Genomic DNA, 13,693 nt, shown 5'->3' with positions numbered 1-13,693 from the left:
CAAAAACAATTTTGATTTTATTTTCCAATGTAATAACACGACATATGTGAATAATTCATCTCTACAACGTATATAGGATCAGATTTGATGTTTCTGAAAGTTAATCTATCACCTTTCTCCATTTTAATAACTGTACTAGTCGCTGCAGCCGTACTCTCAACAGCATATAACTTGATCACCATTCCTAAAAATGCCGATGTGAAGGTCCTTCTCCGTAAAAAAACTTACTCTGATCGTAAGCGAGAGCTTGTATAGCCCCGAGAGCGGGGCATTAAATATTCCTGTCTTTGGATCATAATTGAAACCTTTGTCTAAAATGATATTATCGAATTTGACCACATCACCTTTCTTCATTTCTTGACCAAAAATGGTCACCATACTTACAGTGATGGCTGGTTTAAAATCTCCTAAAATAAAATGGTTAATAGTGATTGATCTAGGGGTTCCGTGAATATATATTATATAAGATTATTACATTAGCAACAAAAACTTTGCATTTTCTTATTTTTGTGATTTATCGCCTAAATATGAACTATTTTTTCAATGACCCACTTTATGATATGTGTCGTGGGGGCCTGCCTTAATGTTGCTAGACCATTACCGGATTATACTCAATTGCAACATGTACGGGTGTCGATGGTGGAGTATGATATGCTGATCCTTCCGGAGAATCTGATTTCACTATTTTTTGTGTGAGCTCATATTGCTAGATGTTTAGTTTTTGTGTTACGCATTATTTTCAGTTTTTATGTTGTCTATTTTATTTGGTTTGCTACGTTTATTTAGATCGTCTGTTTCTGTTTTCATGTTCTGGCCATGTTTTCCTTGATTCTAATTGTGCAAAATAGTCAAATTACACTATCAAAATGATGGGTTTTTCATACCATGTTTCACCTACTGCCTGATTCTTGCAGGGACTGACACTTTATTAATCAAATATGATTTGGTATGATTTTGAAACATAGAAATACTTTTAAATAAATTTCCTATTATTCCTATACGAAATCAACATTCCTCATTCTCTCTACTAATTCCCCATTCTCTCTTCTAATTCCCCATTCTCTCTACTAATTCCTCAATCCCTAATATACCAAAGATAAGAAAGTCAACCCCAAATGAATACGTATTACTATTCCATCGTCAAATGTTTGCATGTTTGGAAAGTAAAAGACAATTACATTACATAAATCATTGGCAAGGGTCGTGAAAAGTTGTTGTTGTTGTTGTTGTTGTTGTTGTTGTTGTTGGTTTTTTTTTTTAATTTAACTAATAATTTACAATCACGTTAAAAAGGGTTTGTGGTCGATTTGACAAAAAGTCGCTTTAAGGGTAAAAATGAAAGAAACACTATTTATTTGCTTTTTTGTATATATTTATTTATTTACGTAACGAATTAGAATACACTGTATATGTATATCTTCTAATTTTTGTGGCAGTTGGTTTTCTGTGCGAGATTTCAGTAATCGTGTAAACAAAATCCAACTTGATATATTGTGGTTTAATCGTATAAGATGTCATTGCATTGACTTACAGTTCTAGTAAATACATCGCAAAGTAAGACATCTTCCTTTTATCATATGAATCTTGTGAAATGTTGTTGTAGTGAGACCAAAAGCAATACGCAAGAACCATATTTTAACGAGTACAATTCTAGTTTTAGGGTCATTTTTGGATAGGGGTCTATCATAGACATTCAAACCTTCACAGTAATTAAACTAACGTTTTGTAATGTTTTAGTTTTATAATTCACTGGAACTAAATGTATTCACTATCAACTCAAAAGGTTACATACCTTTTTTTAACTTACTTTTACGTGTTTGTATTTCTTTCTCAATTTGGTTCATTCTCTTAATTATATCAGGTATTAAAGCAACATTCTTTTTTGCAGTATAACAATCAGATACTGTTTCCAGACAGAGATCCTGTTCCTTAAAAGCTAAAGCTGCCAACCCAAGACTGCATACTATTGCAGAACATAGTGCAAATGACTTAAACATATTCTACAAATAAAATAAAACACAGTAAACGACGACATGATCCATCGTAATAAATGCATGTGGTAGTAACGAAGTCGATGCATTGTGTTCATATTAATCATGTGTATGATGTTAAACAATTGACTATAACGTGGATCATATATGATTTAGTAGGGATTGATTTATTTTATTATTTTTAATAATATATGATTATAACTTAAGTACTTCTCCGTCTAAGAATCAAGCAAATTGTGTATAAGGTGTGGCACATGAAGACAAAATACACGGACATTTTATTGCATAATCTAAGTATTTATACCTCATAACCTCAAGAAATTACTGTCAAAGTGTTTGAAAAGATTGCCTTTTTAAGATATTGATAGGTCAAATTTATTTGAAATGCACTATGGAAAAATGGCAGGAAAATTTTCCCGAGCCTTTTCCTTATATAAGCAGTCAAATATATACATCACCGATGCTTCAGGATAAACTGAAATAGCGGTTCAGTTGGTTTCTAGATGTTTTGAATGTATTTGAGGCAAATAGACCACATTGAGAAATATGATGTGCCACCCATTGCCTGATTCTTACACAGAATGGTACTTAACTTCTTTCAATTATCAACTGAATTACTACAGCACTTGTTTATGTAGCTTCGTTATAAGTAAAAAAAAACACTAACGAATGAAAATTTACTTTAATGCAATGCATTTAGACACTTATCAAACGTTTTGCGCTTTTCATCCGATACCTCTTGAACTTAATCTAGGCTAGAGTTTGTTACGTATAAATGTTCAGAGATCGGAATTTTACAGATTGTTAATATACTTTTTACACATTATACAATGTGTTGCACAACACAATGAACTATACTTAAAATTTTCAATAAAGATAAGTAAATTGAAATATACTATATTGTCAAACATCAAAACTTGATGATATATCTATATTGATATCTATAATAACACGAAAGTGCATATCAACATATAGACCGTATCATGAGTCATCTAGTCTTGTACATTTTAGCATTTAATCAAGATTATTTCCGTTGGAATTCTATTAATTATCTTTTTTCCCTTGAAATTGTTCAATAGAATAGTGATAGAGAAATCAAGGAAAGTAAGATGCGAACAGTAAACTAGAATCATAATCCAGAAATAAAGAATAGACCAAGAATAAAAACACAACAAAGAACATTAAATAATCAAAATAACCATGATCGCGACAACCGTTCGATTAATCCTACAAGGCTTTTCTAGAAACACCTACCAACTTGCGCCCAAACTGTTACGTCCGGGTAGACGGAAGGACAAAACTATAATAAAATAAACAAATCGATTCACATGTGCGTGTATCTTTGATAGCGGGTAATTAAACAAAAAACAGGATAAAAAAGAAAACCAAGAATATTAAATAAAGTATCAAACAGTAAGCAAGGGTTGCAATTAAGAGTAATTTCATAACAATGGTTAAAAGTTTACAGAAATGGTACGTCTGCAATGGCAACTTAAGGATATTACTTTTCAGGCAAGTAATAAAACCAAAACCATTTCCTCCTTCGTCATACTGTCAAGCGAGAGAAATTATAGTGAACAGATTGATAATATGTGTCAAGTATTGCAGCTTGATCGTGAACATAGGCGGTGAAAGATCATGTACAAAGGGTTGATTGACTTTTTTGACAATTTTGATATTATCATAATGTCTGTATCCTAGTGTATTGCAGTTATATGATATGAAACAATAATCAAGGGAACCAAGGTTATAGCGGTAATCAAAGAGTAATCAAGGGAACCAAGGTTATAGCGGTAATCAAAAGAATGTAATCCAGGGACGAAGACCAGACATGGAAAATAGACATACACAACCAACAACATGAAGTAACTAAAATTATACATACAAATAACAAAAACACTAAAAAATGTGCGCATGGACCACGTGCACCGGTAGGGTAAGCGTCCTCTGTGATTTAGTCATTCAAAATGTTTTATTGTATGTAAACAAAACACATATTTCTATTATGTTCCTTTGTACCACGTAAACAAATGGTATTAATATGAGCAATGCCTAAGTTCTATGATAATAAAAATAATACAATTACTTTACTTATACTGGTTTCTGAATGAAAAATACCAATCATATAAATATGAATATTAATTGTAGAAAGCCTTTATATTTCTCCTGTTCTTTTTTAATAAATTGCCTTATTGTTTATTATCATTTTACATTTGAAGAATGTGTATAAGAGCCTTATGTTCTCCTTTGCTGCAGAAAAGAATATTTGTTATTGTTTAAATATTCTTTACATTTTATAGTTTTTACCTCCTAATCATGCAATATATATTTGCACGATATTATTGACTGATGTTTTATAGTGTTTTAGCTTATATGTTTAAGAATAATCAAGGAACCAAGATTATAGCGGTAACCAAAAGAATGCAATCCAGGGACAAAGACCAGGCATGGAAAACAGACTTACACAACAAATAAGTATTTCTTTTTGTGTAATAACTAGAATTATCCATAATTATGTTAAAAAAAACTCGTTTGAATGTGACCCAAAAAATTAATTTCTGTAGAATGCGGCAATACTCTTTCCAAATCATCATCCAAATATACAGAAGATCTTTTTAAAATGCTGGATTTTTTATCGACAACATATTTGTCCAAACTTTACGACAAACGTGATGACTTTTCATTCAGAATTGTCAACTTTCCTTTCATTTGTGGCAACATCAATTTAGCATTTGTGTTTTCATATAACAACTCATACGTTATACCAGAGCTTACCGTAGCTACGTAGATTACATTCTTTTGATTTCCGCTAGACTCTTGGTTACCTTGGTTACTCTTTTAAGCAGCAAAAAGCAGTAAAAAGTCATTAGAAATAATTAAAAATCTAAAGACACCGCCTTTAATTTTATATAACCATAGAAACGAGAGTGGTATTGTTCTGGTCTTAAAATATCATGTGGTTGAAATATGCAATAGAGTGAACCCTGCTGGACCCTTTTAGACTTTAAAATCGGGTCGATTTACCAAGGTTCAATATTCATCTACATTGATATAAAGGACTTTATAAATGTCTGGATAAGAAAGGTTTTCTGATTAGTCAAGTTCGGGTTATACTGGTTTAACTAAATACAGTAAAGTGCGATACCATTCACGCATGCGGAAGTATTTCTTAGAAGTTTTTTTTTAATAGAGAAATATTGTTAAACGGTCTAACTACATGTAAACTTACTAACTTGTGTGGTAACTAGGAAGCATGTGTGATGTTTTCCATTTTAAAAAGGCTTTAGAAGAAATAAAAATACGTAGTTAAGATATTTTGATATTTTTGAAAGGAGATATTGTATGTTACGGCGGCAGAAAGCAATCTGGAGGTTTGCAATTCTCCCAATATTACCTGTCTTTGGCCACCCAAGTTGCATTTCGACAAAGCATCGGGGCACAGCAAATACCAGTCACTTGTCTGTAGCATTCATAATCTACAAATAAAAAGTTAGTACTTCCATTTACTACTTTTATGGGGTTGCATTTGTTGTGTTTCACCATATCTGTTCCATTTTCTAATTTTAACTTACATTTAAGACGCTAGAATTTTTTAATTGAATCCGTTTTGTGCTTGCTTCTTATGTTCTAATGTGCTTGGTTAGCTTGCTTGAATCATGTCGTTCCTTCAGATAATTGTAAGTTTTAATAACTATTTTCAAAGTCTTTTTTTAAATAAAGATGAACTCAAAATTGACCTAGATTTCTTAAAGTAATTATTTACACCTGCTCTTGTATGATGCTTTTTTTTTTAAATTAATTTTAGAAGTTATTTGATCTGTTTTAGATCTCGATGCATCGTCCAACCGAATATAATAAATCCATTGTGTTCAAAGGAACGAATCAGTTTACCAAATAAAAGCAAAATAAATAAAAGAAATCCTAAATTATCCTAAATGATTTTTCAAGTACCTGGTGGGGATCACTTGGTTTGTGAAATACACATTTTCCTATTTTTGGTTCATCGGGCGGACGTTCTGAATGTGGAACAGTAATGTTACACAATATAACGGTAATGAGACATTTATTGCTAACGTGAAATTAATTCAACTGTATGTTATACCTCATCTCCGAAAACCCGACTTGCGAAATAAACAGTAGTATTTTTCTTTAAAAAAAAAGTTCGTTATGAATTGTTTTTTTTTCCAGATTATGTTAAGCTCTTGCTCACTTATCATCAAAAAGACACTAAATGACATTGTCTGGTTTATTTTTGCATAAAGATGCAGCACGTGTGTTACGGCAGTGATATAATCATGTTTTGTTTTTTGTTTGTTTGTTTGTTTGTTTGTTTTTGTTCTATTTTTCAATGTGCAACACAATTTTAAAATCGATTGAAGTCATAGTTGATAAAGATAAATCATAAGAAGCTGTTTAACTTGTTGGGAAATAAGGCTTTACTCGGGTGGCGTAGATGACGAATGTTTTGTCGTGCTTCTCTTTGAATTAAACATGCGTCCGTTTTGTTAAACTGCACAATAACATTAATGCAAACTTGTTCTGAATCGGACTAATTTGGTTTCTTTTTAAATTGAAAGTTTAACTTTTGTGGGAATATTATTGAATATAGCAATTATACATATAAAGATGTGAAAATTAGATGACTCTTAGATGCTGTTGACAGACCGCTAAAATAAATATACATATTTGGGGAAATAAGTATTCCACTGTTCTCTCAACATATAAAAATTCAAAATTACATACAATAGCATCGTAAACTTTTCATTCGTGACTTAAGTTAAATTAATTTGATGGGACTCCATCCTTCCCTTACACGTAGCAAATGTAGACAACAAAATACACAGATGCACTATTACCATCTACTGACATCATTTAAAAATTGCTGGGGAAGAATTTATGAAAAATATGGATTTCATTCCAAAATGATATTTTTTCCCAATTTTAGGAAATCTAAGTCGTGCTATGAAAACGCGCTTAAATCTCGTTTTAGTATCATACCAAAGGAACCCAATCGTTCGTCCGAAACTAAATTGCCATTAGAATCTCAGCAGCAAGGTGTATAACCGGGACACTCATGTGAGTTCTTGCATTCTTTCCATGGTTTCTGAATATCTTTGTACGAGGCACTCCAAGCTGTACCAAGAATAATCTGCTAAAACAATCGATTAGATGTTTTATAGATGTCAAAGTGTCATTGTTACTTCATATACACAGTAAAAACTATCTTAACCGGACCATATCAGAACTTCAATATTAGTTCGGTTAATCATCACCAAAATACATTTAAACTGATATAAAAAATGTTCGCTGCCCTGTTAAAAAAGAGGTTGTTAAATATTTCAATATCTATCATGCTAGAACAAAATAATTCGAAATTGTGATGGGTCAGTGTGCATATATAAACATTTGAAATTTAAACGTAAAAAAGATTACTTTTTAGTATCCATTGGCTTTGTCTTACTATGTTTTATATACTAAAAATCCTAAAGACATGATTAGGATTTCATAAAAAAAAATATAACATTTTAAGGTGTTTCTAATGCAAATATGAAGAGAAAAGTGGAGTCATAGGGCAAAACATATTTAAGCTATGAAAGGATATACATATATCCAGAGGACATGAGCAGAGAACATTAATAGTAACTGGTGTAGAAACCTTTTCGGAATATTCAATGTTCGATTTAGCCATGTTTCACATATGTTGCCTTTTAAAAGACAATGGCATATTTGAAAATATAAGTTCTTGAAAGTCAAACACGGGATATGATTTGACAAGACCGCATCGTGAACAACTGTCTTACAACACACGAAGAATAAACCAGACATGGATAATACAAACATATCAAACAGTGCGGAAAAAAAAACGACACAAATCTGCAAAGTCGGTTAACAGCACATTAGAGATTATGTTGTCTTTGTTTTTAATGTGCGGACTCTAAAAAAGCGTATTTATATTTTTATTTACTTATAAAGTGACAGGGTGAACACATGTGGTCCGGAAGGAAGAGCATTTCCTGCTTCTTCCAATGCATTAGTACGTAAAAGATGATTCGGTAAGGAAGAAAGGCATCTTTGATCGTTGATTATAGCCAAAAAGGATGCAATATTGGTCATTCTAGTCATGGCGACGACCGTTCAAAGTATGACATGTTGACTTCGAACTATGAGAAGCAAAACCTTCCCCATATATATATATATGGACGACTAATACATTATTACTTTATGCCCCATGCCCCATAGTTATCACTTCCTGAATTTACTAAGGTACATTTTATAATAATTTATAATCCAGTTGATCACATTATGAATATATTTGCCTAACTTATATAGCAACATATTGTGCATTAATTATCTTGTCATGCCATTTTAGGGTTAACCGGACAATTGTGACTTATTATAGTTTTTTAACCCGTCAAATATAATTTTCTTAAAATTGGTCATGCTACATTTAAACAAGTGCAAGTGTAGAAATGTGAATTTCTTTTATTTATGGTATTGAAAACAACTTCAATTAAGTTTGATCTGAGTGGTTATTAAGTGTATTGTTTATAAAACTTTGTATAATATAACTAACTGTTGTTCTATATTCATTTAATGTTATTACCTGAAAAGAACATAAACTAAAAAATGGGAAACATGTTAACACAGATACCCCCACATTTGGAATAGGCGAGACCCACAACACCTGGGCAAAAGATGTAAAATAGCAATTCTAGCGGAAATCAAAAGAACGTAATCCAGGGACAAAGATCCGACCTGGAAATCAGACACACACAACAAAGACATCAAAATAACCAAAATAATACATACAAAGTAACAAAAGAATGAGCAACTCGGACTCCACTAAAAACTGTGAGCATGAACCAAATGCATCGGTAGGGTAAGCGTCCTCTGCTTTTTTAGAAACACCCCCCGAATTGCTGATTAAAAGTCGAGTCCAGGGTAGACGAAAGAGAAGGAAAACTCTGACATGTTGAACAAATCAATTCTCATGGTGCAGATGGATACACAGTTACGATCAACGAGTTCATGATGATGACCATAAAACTTCAGTAGTGATGACTTTAACATAACCCTGTTCCAGAAGCCTAAATCTAAGAAGTCTGGCGCGGTACAAAAGTCTGCGTAGTTACGGGAAGCTCTGGCATGCACGAAAATCAGAGAATTGGGTGAATATTTACAGTTTAAATAAATGTTTGAACAGTTCTACTTAACATCCGGGAACCAATTGTGACGGATGGACTTAATGTTTATTGCGCATAATATCAAAGTAACAATCAGGCATTCAAATAAATCAATAGAAAAAAAATTAAAACTTTAAACAAATAATGCCTACGTTCTGGAATGGAAAAAATGAATACGAAATAAGAAATGCAAGATGTCATCATGTGAACAAATGTGAAATTTTCGACAAATTAAATTCAGCAATTTTAGAGGTGGTACCCGCTTTGTCGACCAATTTCAAAGTCCATATTTTAAATCAGGAAACACAAAAAAAAAACTTCAGATAGAAAAACAAAATCGGAGGTGCATCATGTGAAAGAGGAAATGAGAAAATTTTATCGACTTCCTTTCCTTTTATAACTGGTGACGGACAGCATGATCGCTATATATCTTCCGCTTCGAAATGTTGATTTTGTCTTTCGCTAAACATTATTATTTCGTGTTTCAAATTAACACTATTTTTATATTGTATAAAATAATTGCAAGTGTCGTAACTCTGCTGGCTATTTCTTATGTTTGCCTTTCCTGATTTTTCGAATATTTTGTCGAGGACACGGGTTAAGAATCATTTATAGTTTCAATAACACGTTAAGTGTTGATGTTTGTAAGAATTGGACAAAATGGAAAAGAACATGCATGTCAAAAATCCACAGATCTGACAATGGTCACTGAAGGTTACTTTCTCTATTTGAAAAATATCACTATTTAATATCTGCATCACTGGTTTTGCTCAAAGTTTTTTTCAATAGAATGTTAGAAAAATGAAATTTTTGCCGATGTTCATTTTCAATGTGTTTTTTTATATATACAATATTTCACCTACTGTCGGATTCTTACAGGAACTGACACTTAATTATGGTAGCATCTACAATTGCACGTGAACGCAATAAAAAAAAAGTTTTACTGAATTAGAAAGAAACAAAGTTCTAGCTATAAAAGGTATACCACTCGGTATAAATAATAATTATTAATGAATACAAATAAAATTTATAATAATAAAATTAATTTAGAGTGTTTTATCAAATGTAACTTATCCGAAAAGACAATTAACTTTGAGACAGTTTGGTCGACGTTCTCTTATTTCAGCTACCCATGTGAAATTATAGCATTTCCATTCCAACGACAAAGGTTGATACACATAACATGCATATTCTGAAATAAACATATACAATGTACATGTAATAAGTGTGAATTTTATTTTTGATTATTCTTTTCATTTCCAATTTATTCTAGACGTCTTCATGAAATTCATTTGAAATTTATTTAAAATTCGAAGTCATCTAATATACTAAAATCCGAACGAAATGTCACGGTTTGGCTGTGGATGAATGAAATTCAAAGTAATAGTAAGCACATGTTCCACAACTGACAAAAGAAACATCAAAGCTTGTGCAAAATCGGTTTCCTAAATTAATCATATGTACCACACGATACTGTTTGGAGAATCTTAATTCATTCTGTCCTCTTGATTATTTTTGGTAGGTTCCTACCTTGAGGTTTCTATGTGTTATACTGTCAGTAGATTGTACTTCGCTAATATATATTGTCAAATGACAAATCCACCAATGTAGGAAAAGAGGTAATAAAACAACAAATACCATTAAAGACAATCTTACCAGGTTTGCAACCGCATGTTGTATCACAGGTATCTCCAGGGCCACTTGTGGAAGGACTTTGACAGTCACCAGTCTGCGATTCCTGATTAGGAAGACCTGGATAAAGCGACATATTGATCATGAATTTTACGAACTTGTCATAACCCGACTTGTTTTAACGTGTTCAATGCAATTCGTGTAGTTCCAAAGAAGACTCGTGCCATAATAAGGGAACAAAGAACCAATAGTTGAAGCAGATCATTATAATCGATAAAGTGTACAGCTTTTTTCTAAGACGTGGATTACAAGGTGTAGCGTTGACTGTTGAAACTGTAATGTTTGTACTTAAATTAGGTAATAGGGCCTAAAGCATCTAGTTCGTTTTCATATACCTGTTGGGCCGAAGTCCGTAATCAAAATTCCCTCTGAATCTCTACAGCAAGGTGCAACGACTGGGCACTGATGTGAACTCGTGCATTCCAATGTACTTCCTAATGGACCACATCTCAGAAGTAAGAAAATTTAAAATAATTAATCTGAACATAAAATATGTTATTTTCCAATACACAGCAAAAAGTGCCGCATGTAAAAATATATATTTTGCACAATTCATGTGATAAATAACTTTTTCATAATTATCATATGATTCTTATATGTTAGTATTGATAGCCAACAAATGATTATCATATGTTTGTGAAAAGCATATGATAATCATGTGATGATTATACTACGCTCGATATATGATAAACATATGTTGTACATATGATTCTCGTGTGAGACACTTTTTTTGCTGTGTATATATGTTGCTCTGTAAGTGTGTCAAACCGTTTAAACATTTCCCTTGGTACTGTATGTAGTTCTGTAAGTCTAGTCTAGAACACTTACCTCGATTAAGAATACGTCAAGTTAATATTTGACAAACTCAAATAACATTGTCATATCACCTAAAATGTATACTGAATATCGGTTAAAGAAATACCGAAGTGTCGATAATGGACAACTCATACACATCAAAGTAAAGGTACATGTCCTGAGCGGAAAAAAACAGGAAACATAAACGATTAGACACAAATGTAGCAAACAGAACTAGAGAAATACATAAACACTAATCCGTGAAAGTTTCGCGACAGTTTTATTTTCGCTATTTTCGCACCAAGGTTCGTAACGCTAAAATTAAACTGTCGCAAATATTTTCTTCGAAGAACAATACAATACAGTTTGAAGAACGATCGCGAATTTAAAATTGCGCCAAAGCAGATTTATAGCAGAAACCGCGAAAAAAAAAGACGGCGCAAAAATTTCCCGGTTTACAGCAATTTATAAAAAGAAGATAAGAAAAACAAGATGTAACATAAAAAAATAAAACACTAGCAAAATGAATTCCAAAACAAACCGGAAGTGACATCACGTGTTCTGGAAGGATAAGCTTCTCTTGTTCACCCAACGATACCTGTCAGGTTGCAAGTGTACAAAAAACAAATAGAACACTTACCAGAAAATTTCCCATAGAATACACAATTACAAAAATTTAGTTTCCATTTAACAGGAAGAGAACAAGCATTACAATATGGCCGTCTGCAGTAAATTGAATCATTAATCGTTTTATATCGTGAAATAGTTATGTAATTGAAAATGGGAAAGTAAAGCTTTATATGTTATTTATGACGAAAATCCGCTTAATATAGCATTTGTAATTGTTATTCAAAATGTGTTGTTTTTCTACACTTTTGTTTCGAAACGTACATCTGTAATGGTTTACTTCCATGAAATACTTCAAAACTCTAAATAAAATCAGAAATAAGTAAAATGTTGATTCAGTGTATGCACAATCAAAGAGTTATGTTTTTTTACCGTTTGTTTGTTTTTTGTTTTTTTTTTGTTTTGTTTTGTTTGTTGTTTGTTTGTTTGTTTGTTTGTTTGTTTGTTGTTTTTTTTTTTGGTTATTGATTGGTTTTTGTTGTTTTGTCGTCTTTTTGTATTAAGTGTCTTTTTCTATGCAATTCATTTGTTATGAAAATAATGAACAGTGTTTCTTTGATGCTTGCGGTCAATTTACCATTTATATAGCAAAGCTCAGGGTAAGGAAAGAATGACTAATAGTGTATATGACCTCAACACCTATGTGTTAAAAATAATGAAACAGCTGTTTAAAATGCTAAAAGCAGATAAAAATTGGATACTTTAAAACGTTTGAAAAACAGACAGAAGTCAATAAGAAGATCAAATTAAGACATCTTGCTTGGCTCGTGTAATAAAACGAAAACAGTGAACCAGTTTGTGCACCCACAGAATTTGAAATATGATTAATTACACGAACTGTGCAGTAATTTGCAAATCACCTACTACTACACTATGATATAGCTAGAGAATTGCACGTGCGTCTTCACTAGTAGGTTTGAGTTTTTTTTTAAATAGGTAATACTAAATGTCATAGTGTCAAATGATAGGCAATCTGTCAACCATAACTAGAACAAGGTATAAAAACGACCGGGAAAAAATGCAGAGTATATACACAGAATCTAGCTGATATTCCCCTACAAAAACAAGGAGTGAGCTAATGTGCCATTGGACTAAAACATTTCTTGCTTCTTGTAGTACATATAGATCCTGTTGTCTTTTGCGTGCTGTGTTAGATGAATGATCTACAATAGATGGAAGTCTTTGATTTAAAGCAATCTGATTGATTGAAAGCTGTGTTCAAGATGAGATTATTTTATGAAACTGGGACTGTTCTTGTGGTTTGATGTTTAATCACTAAAAGCGTCTTACGTTTAGTTATCTAATTATTTATATGTTGTAAGTATACTAATGTTATATAGAACATGATAATTTTGATCATAGTTATTAATGATTTACAAAACATGTTACGAGGCCGTACAATTT

General features: G+C 32.0%; 1 protein-coding gene and 1 long non-coding RNA gene across 3 annotated transcripts; both read right to left on the bottom strand.

Moving 5' to 3' along the window:
- LOC148605429 (uncharacterized) lies at positions 1–7,535 on the bottom strand. Of its 2 annotated transcripts, none has more exons than XM_088550719.1 (4): positions 6,990–7,535; positions 5,386–5,467; positions 1,793–2,000; positions 1–407 (listed from the first exon to the last, which is right to left on the bottom strand). In XM_088550719.1, the coding sequence occupies exons 2-4, from the start codon at positions 5,458–5,460 to the stop codon at positions 157–159; spliced, it is 534 nt and encodes a 177-aa protein (XP_088406845.1). In that variant the 5' UTR covers positions 5,461–5,467; positions 6,990–7,535; the 3' UTR covers positions 1–156. The 2 variants fall into 2 exon arrangements, with proteins under 2 accessions (XP_088406845.1, XP_088406847.1); XM_088550721.1 differs by having other exon boundaries at positions 1,808–2,000.
- A 2,711-nt stretch (positions 7,536–10,246) lies between these two features.
- Positions 10,247–12,408, bottom strand: LOC148605428 (uncharacterized). Its single transcript, XR_015916074.1, has 4 exons — positions 12,303–12,408; positions 11,203–11,315; positions 10,832–10,927; positions 10,247–10,367 (listed from the first exon to the last, which is right to left on the bottom strand). It is a non-coding gene; the product is annotated as an uncharacterized LOC148605428 (long non-coding RNA).
- Between the last annotated feature and the right edge of the window lie 1,285 nt (positions 12,409–13,693).

This window comes from Perna viridis, chromosome 10 (genome assembly GCF_037379345.1).
Source record: "Perna viridis isolate PV_CMFRI_1.1 ecotype Kerala chromosome 10, ASM3737934v1, whole genome shotgun sequence".
Classification (NCBI taxonomy): domain Eukaryota; kingdom Metazoa; phylum Mollusca; class Bivalvia; order Mytilida; family Mytilidae; genus Perna; species Perna viridis.
This window is presented reverse-complemented; position numbering and strand designations above follow the sequence as displayed.